The following is a 12,060-nucleotide window of genomic DNA, read 5'->3' as shown; positions in this document are numbered from 1 at the left end:
TGCAACATAAGCAAGTGAGGGAAAAGTGGAGAAGGGGGATGGAACCATCAAGGATTGTCTCCCTCGACTTGGATTTGCCTTATTTTCCTCTCTGTCTCCATTTCCCACTCCTCAAGCAACTGGATTTCACAGCTAGCTCATTCATTCATTCAGTCAGTGAAAATATGAGCTTCTGTGGTGGGCCAAGCGCATGTCAGGCAGAGAAAACACAGAGATAGAAGGATTCTCTAGCTCTGAGTGGAACCGCATGATTTCTGGGAGCCTCTGAGGTCTCTGACAGCCTTCTGTGATGGCTTCTTACTGAATACACAGAATCTTCTGGTTGCTTTGAGGTTTTACAGGGATTTGAAGCACGAAGCTGCAGTCAGTATGTAGGACCATAGAACTGTTGGATGTTTGAGCTAGAAGAGCCTCTAATCTTGTGGATGCCTTTATTTAATATATGACTCGACTGGGGTCAGCAAAGGTGGCGTGGTTTGCCTAGTGTCCCTCAGGGAGTTCATGGAAGATCCAAGAGTCATTTGCTAATGTTCTGCCTACTCTATTGAATAGCCTTCTTGTCAGGTTTTAGCAAAAAAAAAAAAAAAAAAGGAGAAGAAGAAGAAGAAGAGTCCTCCTTTTAGCTTAGGGGTCTAAGGCCATCAACCTGAATAAAATGAAATTATGTACCATTGCCTGGAAATCCACTTGTGCATTAACCAGAGCTTTAGCAATCTGCGCTGAGTTTTGAAAGTGCACATTATCTGCAACAAAGAGAGAGAGTTAAAGTGCTGTTAAATACCAGAAAGCAGAGTGACAATGTACTGCCTGGAAATGAACACCAACAATTATCTAGTCATGCAGTTGACATTGTCAGCAGTGAGTAATCACACTTGCTTATGGAAATGTCCCTGACTCTTAGGTACTGACCCTGAGCACAGGCATAGGAGGATGCTTAATGTTTCTTAAACAAAGTGATGCTGGCTCAGTATTTTTATGTGTAAGAGTCTTGCTTAAACCTCACCATCTGCTGTTCCGTGGATGAGAAGATAGTCTACATTTCTGAAATATTCTGCTCTTGCCATCACAGTTGAATTCTGGAAAAGGGGAAAAATTAACATTTTAGTTGCTGCAAGTTCTAATAGAAAACTAGCTAAATCATTGTGCAATGGACTTAGCACCAATACTGAAATTATGTATTGCTTTGGTTGATAAATATTTAAGAGTCAGAGCAACACATTTTCATCATCATTTGCATTACTTCCATCTGATTCTTAGTTTGAAAAACTGAAAGTTTATGTGTCATATGTTACATATGAGTGAGACCTTAGGCATAAATGATGCCCGCTCAAGCTGTGTAGGGGTTGGGGGTGGGGAGGAGGATGAGGAAAGAAAAAGTAGAATCCAAAGGGAGTTAATTCCTTCTAGTAAGGTGTTTTACAGCTGACAAAAGATCATCATATTTGCTTGTGGACCCAGCAGCAGTGTAAACTCTGAATGACTGCTTTACAATTATTTAGCACATATGAAATATATTATTATATATATATTTCATATATATATAAAACAGAAAATGCTTACTTTATAGTGCTTGAGATTATCATCCTTTGTTGGGAGGCCCATGAATCGCTCTGTGTAGATAGATGCTGTAAAATATGTAAGAGCATGAGGTTTGCATGTGATAACTCAGGCTGGATAGTGAATGTATTAGTCTCTCAGTCATGTCTGATTTCTTGCATCCCTGCTAGGTTCCTGTCAATGGAATTCTCCTGGCAAGAATACTGGAGTAGGTAGCCATTCCTTACTCCAGGGGATCCTCCCAATATAGGGATTGAAACTCTGATCTCCTCCATCGCAGGTAGATTCTTTACTGTCTGAGCCAGCTCCTTAGTCTCCCAGGGGGAGCTGCTGAGGAAAGGTCTTGCTTTCCTTTCTGTAATGCTCCACCCTAGTCATTTGCTCTGCTAGTTGTCTCAACAAGCCTGGAGAAGAGATGCAGGAGAAGATTGTGGAAACAGGAGCACCTAACAATAGAAAGGACAGCTCTTCAGTTTTTTCACTTCTGCCCAAAGTTCTTTGATGGGGGAAATGTTGAGCTAGGAATGACCTCATTATATTTTAAAAGAAATCACAAATGCAGCCACCTCTAGTACTCTCACTGGTCTCTTAATTTGGGATAGTTTCCTCTGAATAAAGATTCCCAAGTCACAATTGCCTCATTTTCATCTCAACACAGGGAAGAGGATCTAATGAAAGCTAATTTTTGTGCATTTATTATAATTAACTCCAAATAGTCATCCTGCATTGATGTTAATCATAAAAATAGGCACACATGGAAGGTATACTTCTCGAACAAATTTTTTGTTTCTTTGACTTCTGGAGTAATGTATCAGGCAGCTGCAAACTATTGTGTGGTGGTGAATTACTTGGCTTGGCTTGATTTTCCCTAAGAACTGCTTAAAAGCCAGTTTGGCTACACCTGTGTGTCTGCAAAAACAGAGTTAGCTCCGATTTTTAAAGATTTGGTTTATCAGGGGGCACAAGGTTTCTAGGAGAGAATAACATTCATTGGGTTTTGGAACAGTCCTTTTTCGTCTTAAGATTTCTTTGATTGTTGCAACATGATTATAATGAATCATATAAACAACCTCATTTATAGATTATATTTTTCCCAGTGATGCTGGGGTGAATTTTACTGCATAATTTGTTTTCCTAGCAACCTTAAATATAGAGTAATTATGTGTTAAATGTTTTTGCAGCAACATTTATGAAATGTTTCCATACCGTAATATTCCCAGCTGGAGACCGGAGCCACCGCTATCCCACATTTGAAAAGACCAGTTCCTGAAGCAAGGGCCAGCGATGAAACATAACCTCCATAGGACTGTGGAGACATTGTTAGGAGTCAGTCCCAGATTCACTCTCCTAAACTCTCCAACATATTTGTATAATGATTCTACTCACAATAGTGCTGATGGGAGCTGGGGAATATGGATTGGGTAGATTAAATGTCTATCTTGCACTCTTGGCAGCAAGTTCCAACAATTTCATCCTAGTCAATTACAAAGACTTGGTGTGCTGATCAGAATATGGAGGGGGCAGTTTAAGACATAGATACAACTGCAATTTTTCTGCAAAAATTTCTTTACCCATGCCTCTGTGTTTTTCCACCAGGACCTTGCTATGGCAAAAGCAGAATTTTACTCTTAAAAAGTGCACACAAAAAAGATCATTTCCAAATGTAAAAGCAAGATACATTCCACAATGTACAACAGTAATGTGAGGCAAAACTTATATCTGTGTATTTACTTAATTTGTTTTCAAAAGAGAACGTCAAGGGAATGACACAAGAACCTTTTGTGTAGTTTAAGAGAAGGAGATGCAACCAGTCCATTCTGAAGGAGATCAGCGCTGGGATTTCTTTGGAAGGAATGATGCTAAAGCTGAAACTCCAGTACTTTGGCCACCTCATGCGAAGAGTTGACTCATTGGAAAAGACTCTGATGCTGGGAGGGATTGGGGGCAGGAGGAGAAGGGGACGACAGAGGATGAGATGGCTGGATGGCATCACTGACTCGATGGATGTGAATCTGAGTGAACTCCGGGAGTTGGTGATGGACAGGGAGGCCTGGCGTGCTGTGATTCATGGGGTCGCAGAGTCGGACACGACTGAGCGACTGAACTGAACTGAACTGAACTGAAGAGATGGCCAGAGTTTGTATACACGTATTCTGTTTTGAGGATTTCTGGCATAGCAGCTCAAAGGAGGAAAAGCCATTGGTGCCTTAACAAATCTTACTTGCCCCTACTACCTCAATTTAATGGGAACACAAACACAAAAGGAGATACAAATTGCAGAGTCTGAAGCAGGTTTCGCACTCATCACTTTTCTTTACCAGGGAATCAGTAGGTGATTCAGAAATGTGACTCTGATAACAGAAGGAGATGTGTGTCTGTGTCACTTGGAAATGTGAACCTTTTCCTGAAAATGAAAAAATGAACAGAGAACTTCATAATAAAGCTGCATCTTCCCCCAGAAGGCAAATTTGTCTACCTGTTGGGAGAGAGATGCTTCCTCTGGGCACATGGATTAAGCAGTGTCCTGCTCAAAACCCACCCTCACCCCCACCAATGTCTGTGCTAGATTAGGATGTGATTATTCTTGCCCCAACACAGGACATCCCTACAAATCAAAAGAGGACAATATGGCTCTCTAACTAAGGGTGTGCCCTGTTATTACCACAAACTTCTGGGAATGATCTGCCCTCAGGTCAGGAGAGATCATATCATCTTTTGTCACAGAAAAGTCAGTCTTAAGACAGGGTGGGAGTGAGAGCCCTACAGAGCGAGGGAGAGACAGCAGACAGACAGGGTGAAATCAGGCAGCAGGTCAGTGGCCGGGGTCTAGTCTTAATCCACGAAATACATGGTCCGCAGGGATCAGCTAAACCCTCTTGCTGAATTCAATTGTTAGAAAAAGAATGCTCTAACTAGTTTACAGTTTTATGTTTCCATCTCCAGGGAATCTTACTGAGGACCCTTGGCTACAAAACACAGACTAAAAGAGGCAGCTCCAATTATACCGTGGCCTCCTTTCATTATACTTGGAGGAGAACTAAAACGTATTTTAATAGAGGAAAAATATATTTTAAAAACAGAAGGAAAATGTGGGTTTTAAAATCATTTTGATAAGTGAAAATTCTCATCAGGATCAAATTTTTACTTATAAAAATAATCTGTTTGGATTAGTAGGTTAGCAACAACTATTACTGAAATGAAAGATTTCTTCTTTGTTCTTAATTTTAGATTTAAATGCATGTAGAGTAAGCCTGAGTCCTTTAGAAATTTGATTGTTTACGGTTTTATTGGAAAAGTACGTTCACTGCAAATTATAATACTGGGTTCTGCTTTTCCTCTTGTATGCCCCATAACACAAAAAAGCACAGAATGATATTTGAAATTAGAGCATTTGCATATAGTAAAAAGGGTTTTGAACATCTCTGTCCCAAATCCTAGAAATTATAAAAATATTAATCTGTATTTGTTCACTGATTAGGTAAGAGTGTGGTATCTGAATAAAATCGTCACCTTTTCGATATGAACACATTGTCTCCAGAAATTTGTAAAAGCGAAACTAGTATAGCAGCAGCACAACAAAAGAAGGTGTACTTTAAATTCTCAGGCAGCTTAGAAAAGCTGTTTCTATTGTAGAAATAAAGAGAGGAAAAAAAAAAAAAACACCCGAGTTGACTTTTTTCTGTTCTCCCATGGGTGGGGCTCCAAGGCAGAGTGGGTGGATGCAGTAAGAAAAGAACCCACGGAGCAGATTGGCCATGAGAATTCTAGAATTTTGTCCTTTGCACTTAGATGCCTTGCCATTTTGTTTAAATGGAGGATATCTTTAAAAACTTTCTTAGAACGGCACAGAATTTTGAGGGATTTATGGAATAGTATTCTGATGGGAGCTATAAATCGGACTGGACTATTTTGCTTACAGGCAATAATAATAACTAGTTAACATTTGTGGGGCTAAGGTCATTGCAACAGTCTTTGTGGTCCTACAGGCTCTGTCTCCTTTCTCCCCCATCCCACTTCTCTTTGCTCACTGGCTCTCTTAATGTTCTTTGAACTCTCCAAGCATGATCTAGCCCCAGGACTTCTGCAAATGCCACCACCCCCTGCTTGGAATTTTCTTGTCTCCAAAATTGGCATGGCTTACTTCTTTCCTTTTTCAAGTCTTAACTCAAATAAATAAATAAATAAATAAATGTCTCACCTGTCCTTCTAATCTAAAACTGCATCAATCTTGTATGACGCTCCTTACTCCTTTCTTGTTTTGCTTTTCTCCATTTCATCAATCATTATTTAACATTCTATCTGTGCTATTTATTTTTCTTGCGTATTGCCTTGTTCCCCAACCATTCCCAACTTGATAAAGGTAGAGATTTTTGTCCATCTTGTTAATGAATGTCCCCCCTAGCACTGATGATGCAATCTGAAACACATTGGGAATAGAATCAATATTTGTTTAATATATGACTTTCCTATTAACTCATCTAACTCTCACAGTGATTTGGGGGGAAATTATTGTTGCATTTCATGATGAGGAAACTGAGGCTCAGAATAAATTTAGAGTAAGCGGAGCTGAGACTCAACCGCAGGACATCTGACAACAAGCCACTTCCTCTATATCCCTACATTAGAGCAACCTTGTTGGGAAGTTTTAAATTCAGTCTAATATAGTCTCAATAGAGGTGCATTTGTCCTACTTTTACATCGTTGATCACACATAGCAATTCAAATTGCTTATAATTAGTCACTGGAAGAGAAAGGAACTAAGATTAAATCACGAACTAATGCTTATTCAACACCACCTGGCTAGGTCTATATTAACAAAGCAAAGCCCATAAATGAGGTTGTTATTCTAATAATTTAGCAAAACCCTTGCTGCTCTTCAATTGTCAGAATAATTGCTTTAATTTTTCTTCATATAAATCAAGGTTTTTCAACCTTGGCACTATTGACATTGGGGGCTGGATAGTTCTTTTCTGTTGGAGGCTGTCCTGTGCGCTGTGGGATATTTGACAGCATCTCTGGCCTCTTCTCATTAGATGCTAGTAGTGCTCCCCCAGTTCTGACAACCCAGTGTCTCCAGACGTTGCCAATGTCCCCTGAGTGGCAAAATTGCCAGGTCAGAACCACTGTCGTAACAGACACTTCCTAAGCATAGGGCTGAGTACATAGTGCATAGTACATATCTATTAAGTAGCTAAAATCCAGGCTACTAGAATTTGGTTTGTGCGCCAGAAAAATGAAAAGGTACAATGAAAATGTCTTCTCTCCCCTTCTTAATCTGGATAATGGAGGGAAATGTATGATTTGTAACTTACTGACCAACTGGCCAAAGAAAAAATTGTATAGTTAGCTTTAGTGTATTTCTCAGTTTAGAAAGGTATCTAATACTTTGTGGAAACAGATGTTTACAGAACACAGTAATAGATAGACAAACCCAAATGGTCATTCTCAACATCTTTCTCTTTCCCTTCTCCAATTTCCCATAGATGTCTGCTTATTATATTATAAAAGAGCACACAAAACTATGACCTATTTTTGCCCCTTTCTGCACTGCATAAATTCAGGCCCTTGGTATTTGTTGCCAATATTACATCCCTCCTGCTCCTTTGAACCACTCCCTCTCCCAACATCAGGCTATTCATTCTGCAGCCAAAGTATCTTTCTAAGACTCCAGTTTCACTCCCTATTGACTTCAAGACCACATCTCAAAGAGGTATCCATGGAATCAAATACTTTTTGGTAATACTATATTAAAAAAAATTAACAGATTTCTTTACTGTTCTTCATGGAACCTATATGCACTATTATATAGACTTCATAATTTACCAAATTATTAGACCAGAGAACGTTTGCCCCCAAATTTCATGGTACGACACATTGGAGGTACGTTAACTTACAGGATTAAATTCAGCTTAAACTGCCTCATAGATATGTGAGATGGCCAATACTGTGCTAAGCATTTGAGAAACAAAGTTGAAAAACAAAGTCCATTCCATTGACGAGCTTACATCCTTGTGAGAGAAAATAATGCACAAATAAGATAAAATGGTAATTCCTATAACAGCAGTAATAAAGAGCTATTGGAGCATACAAAGGTCATATCTGAGTTGGGTCTTAAAAGAATAAATAGAAATTTTGCATTTTGGAGAGAGGAAGACATGGAAGAAGAGGATGGCCACTGAGGTGCATTGAACAGGCGTGATTGACTCATGGGAACAGACAAATCAAATTATTTATAAGGTCTGGGGAAAAGTAGAGGGAAATGAGACTGAGAAAGTAGGTTGCAATCAGATTGCCAAGGGCCTTGCATGCAAGTAAATGTGTTTGGGCCCTAGGCTGAAGTCAGCAGGTAGCCCTAGAATATATATGAGCAATATAAATGAAAAAGCAACATGGAAAGAGTTGTGTTTTAGAACAATAATTTCATCAGCAACATTGGAGCTTACGAAACTAAAGCAAGGAGGCTAGTTAAGGTACAACTGCAAGATTTAAACCTGTACCTCCCAGCCTATGGTCCATGCAAGTGGACTTTCATACCCCACTCTGGAGTACAGAATCAGATGCCCTGGTGTGAGGGCCCTGGGAACTGCTTTAACATGCTCTCCAGGTGATGCTTATATAAGCTAAGGTTTGAGAAGCTCTGGTTTAAATTACATATAAAGAAACTTGAACTAAAATAATGTCAGTGAGGATGATGAGAATAGACTCAGATATTTGGAGGCAGAATTGACAGAATTCACTAATCAATAGAATATTGGAGTCAGGGAGCTGGAGAAGTTGAAAGCATCTCTAGAGTTATGAATTTGGGTGACTTGGTATACACTGTGCATGCTCAGTGGCTTCAGTCGTGTCTGATTCTTTGCAACCCTATAGACTGTAACCCACCAGGCCACTCTGCCCATGGGATTCTCCAGGCTAGAATACTGTAGTGGGTCGCCATGCCCTCTTCCAGGGGATCTTCTCAAACCTGTGTTTCCTGCACAGGTATATAGGCAGTATATAGGCAGATTCCTTACCACTGAGCCACCTGGGAAGCTCAGGTATGTGGTAAGGTCCTTATTAAAGATGAAGATTTGTTTTAAAGTAGACTATTATCTGTTTAGGGCTTCCCTGGTGGCTCAGCAGTAAAGAATACACTTACCAATGCAGGAGATGCGGGTTCAACCCTGGGGTTGGGAATATCCCCTGGAGAAGGAAATAGCAACCATTCCAATATTCTTGCTTGGAAAATCCCATGGAGAGAGGAGCCTGGCAGGTTATGGTCCAAGGGGTAGCAAAAGAGTCGGACATGACTTAGAGACTGAACAACACCAACGTAGTATGTTTAACTTCAGCAAGTTAAGCTTGAGGCCTCGGTAAGACATTTGGGAAACATGATCAGCGGGCATTTGAAATGTGGTGCTCAGAAGAGAGAGGTGGGGGCTAGTGGCAGGCATCTGGCAGTTGGCCTCGTCTTTGAAACCATGTGGATTTCCCCAAGAAAGTGAAGAACAATGAGAATCAAGACCAGATCCAGAAAAACACCAACATTTAAAGGATGAATAGAGTATAATGATCACAGAAACAGAAAACTAAGAAGAGAAACATGTTACAGAGTCATGGATAAAGCCCACTCTCCTTCATGTGATGAGTGGGTTTCTTAAATCATCTACATATGTGGTTCTCTACCAAAGTACTTCAACCTAGAATGTTCTAGAAATGAAATTAAAAGTTCACTTTATGGTTATTTCAAAGCCTGAAGTAAAAGCAAAGTGAAACTCTGAAAGAAATGTTCATGATTATATGTAAGGGTTCAGTTCAAAATGTGAATCTTTCAAGAATTTACTTTAGGAAATTTTATAAAAATGGATGGTAAGAAAAGTCTTATCTGAAATGTTTCAGTATAAAATATTTCATTTATTTCCACCCATTTGAATTCCATTCTGTTTTGATACTTAACACTTGATAGTTTTAAGAAGGACCAAATGGCTCGAAGTAAAAACTTTTTACAAATTCATAACAGCTCTTCATCTGGTCACTGAGCTGAGAGGAATCCTGCAGATTCCCTTCAATATTGGGTTTCATTCCCTCCATCTTGTGCAGGCCGCTCTCAGAAAACAGCCAAGAAAAACAACCCAAGCACAAATGGCTGCAAATTGACTTGCAAATGTACAAATTCAGACCAAAACGTGAAACAGAAAATCTTTGAAGGGTGATTATCATAATTTATAATAGGCGATTCTAAACTCTTTCCCATAATTCTCTGAACTTTCCAGTGACTTTATTGCCCAAGACTGGTAAATGTCGCCACGTTTTTTCAGTATGTATTTAGAAAACCAGTATAGTTTCTCAAACTTGAGAAATGATCTCCACGACCTATAACTAGTAATAAATAATTATTTCTTTCCAGTTAGCAGAAATTAACATTAGTTCAGGGGAAAATTTTGATTACAAAAATAAGAATCAAATAGCCAAGATATGACTAGGATAGACTGGGTCCTAAGGAATTTATACTTTGAAATTTCCTGTAATTTTCAACTTTATTGTAGCTTTTCATTAAAATGAAATGATGAGGTATAAAAGAAATATGTTAACTCTAAAAAAACAAAGGGAATTAAACTTCTGATAAATATGATTTAGTTTTATATACTCTAATAGCAGAAATTAAGTGAAAGAGTATCAATTATGAGTTAATTTTCTATACAAAGGAGAAACAAAATGATTTTTAAAAAAGGAACAAACGCTGAAAGCCACCACTTTGAAGCCCAGATTATCCAAATTGACTGTTTCCATTGACAGATCAAATTATGTTGCAACATTAACATTTCATGAGAAATCTTATAAGCGAACACTTTAGAAAATGATGATTGCTGAACCAAATAACAGGCATAAAACATATAAAACAACTCACCCAGCCCCATATGGCTATTCTTTTTTCATCAATGAAACCCATTTCTATGAATTTTCTAAAGTAAAAGAAACAAATTTTTAGAATTTTAAGTGTGTACACATGACATTTACTTCATTACACAAGCATATTTAATCCAAAGATTTAATAGAAACGCTACATTTTCTTTGTTTAAACACATGCATAATAAGGTTGCATTTACAAATAATTAAAATAATATTATTGTGTTTTCTGCAAAGGATAAAAGGAGCTGTTAAACTCTCTGGTACATCTATTGAGTAGTACTCTCCTGGCTGTAAGGCCTCCTACCCTAATTGTCCTGGTGTTACTTGGGGCTCAGGTGAAGAAGCTCACAGTCAGCAAATGAATATTGATCAAAAGGGGAAATAATTTTTTAATGCACTGAAGAAGTAAATGGTTAGTTCAGATTCTCAGACTACAGCTACCTGTTTTTGAGTTTGATATTAAATGTAGTTAAATTATTTATAAGTAAAAAAGAGAGAGATACAGGCTCATAGTAACACCAGAAGAAATAGTATTTTGAGTGGAACCAAATTTCCAAATCTGCAAGTTTTTTGGGGAAAAAAAAAAGGGTTTGTTGTTCCTGTTTTAAATTTTATTAATTTCTTCTGATTTTGTTTGCTTACGTGTTAATGTGAAAGAATTTCAATCTAAAATGGGACTGAAAAATAAAAATGAAAATCACACACAAGTGCCCTCAGGACTGCAAGAGACTGATTTCCATATATGCCTGATGTACAGAAAACTGATATTACTGAAATTTTCTTAAATGATAGAGAGTTGGCCTCATATCAACCTTGGAAAGTTTTGCTTATGGTTTCCAGAGACCAGAACAAGAAATAACCCAAGTCAGGTTAGTTCCTCAAAATACATTGAATTGAGCTTTGTGTGATGGGACTAGTTTTATCTGCCCAGGTAGTAGTCAAAGTTTGTCTCTGTTTTTGATTTTAAGAGACTCTCACTGAACTCTTCCCTCCTTATATTCCCTGCCTATAATACAGCCTATCCCAAACCCTCAATGAACTGGCCTATAGCTTGCTAAAATAGTTTGTGAGTCTAGAACTGCAATTCCTCTGCTATACCTGAATAAACTCATTTTTAAACAATTTTGAGTTTGCCTCATTTTAACCTTTTATTTAAGTTGACATGCATTATAATTGGAGAAGAGCAGGGCAACCCACTCTAATATTCTTGCCTGGAGCATCCTATGGACAGAGGAGCCTGGCAGGCTACAGTCCATAGGGTAGCAAAGAGTTGGACACGACTGAAGCCTTAGTACACACGCACACATTATAATCTCTGTCTCATTTTTGGTCACATCCATCCATGGAAAAATACCTATCCCTCTCTCATATCATATTTAGATACCCTCTGTTTATCATGGTTTGGACAACTACATGTATCTTTTAGAATATGAACATGATTCATTCAAGCTCCATCACAAAAGACCCTCCATTTGAAATCAAGTTTGAAGACAAATCTCTCCTTAGGAGCAAAGGGCCATGCTTAATGGTGACCTTCAGAAAGTCCTGGGAAACTCTCAGAAATCTAAGTGCATTGCTGCTACAAAGCAAGAGTGTTTTGGGCTAATTTACTCC

At 38.5% G+C, this 12,060-nt stretch overlaps 1 protein-coding gene across 1 annotated transcript in view; it reads right to left on the bottom strand.

Annotated features, from left to right (window-relative positions):
* FAP (fibroblast activation protein, alpha) overlaps positions 1-12,060 on the bottom strand; it is a 78,086-nt gene that overhangs the window by 1,220 nt on the left and 64,806 nt on the right. Inside the window, exons 21-25 of the mRNA XM_010859022.1 lie at positions 10,445-10,499; positions 2,764-2,863; positions 1,561-1,625; positions 1,004-1,076; positions 670-743 (exon numbers count right to left, since the gene is read on the bottom strand). Of these exons, the coding sequence (XP_010857324.1) occupies positions 670-743; positions 1,004-1,076; positions 1,561-1,625; positions 2,764-2,863; positions 10,445-10,499 (367 nt within the window). The remainder of the gene's footprint in view (positions 1-669; positions 744-1,003; positions 1,077-1,560; positions 1,626-2,763; positions 2,864-10,444; positions 10,500-12,060) is intronic.

The sequence above is a fragment of the Bison bison genome, unplaced genomic scaffold (genome assembly GCF_000754665.1).
Source record: "Bison bison bison isolate TAMUID 2011002044 unplaced genomic scaffold, Bison_UMD1.0 scf7180017864452, whole genome shotgun sequence".
NCBI lineage: Eukaryota > Metazoa > Chordata > Mammalia > Artiodactyla > Bovidae > Bison > Bison bison.
Note: the sequence above shows the minus strand (reverse complement) of the source record. Positions and strands in the feature narration are given on the sequence as shown.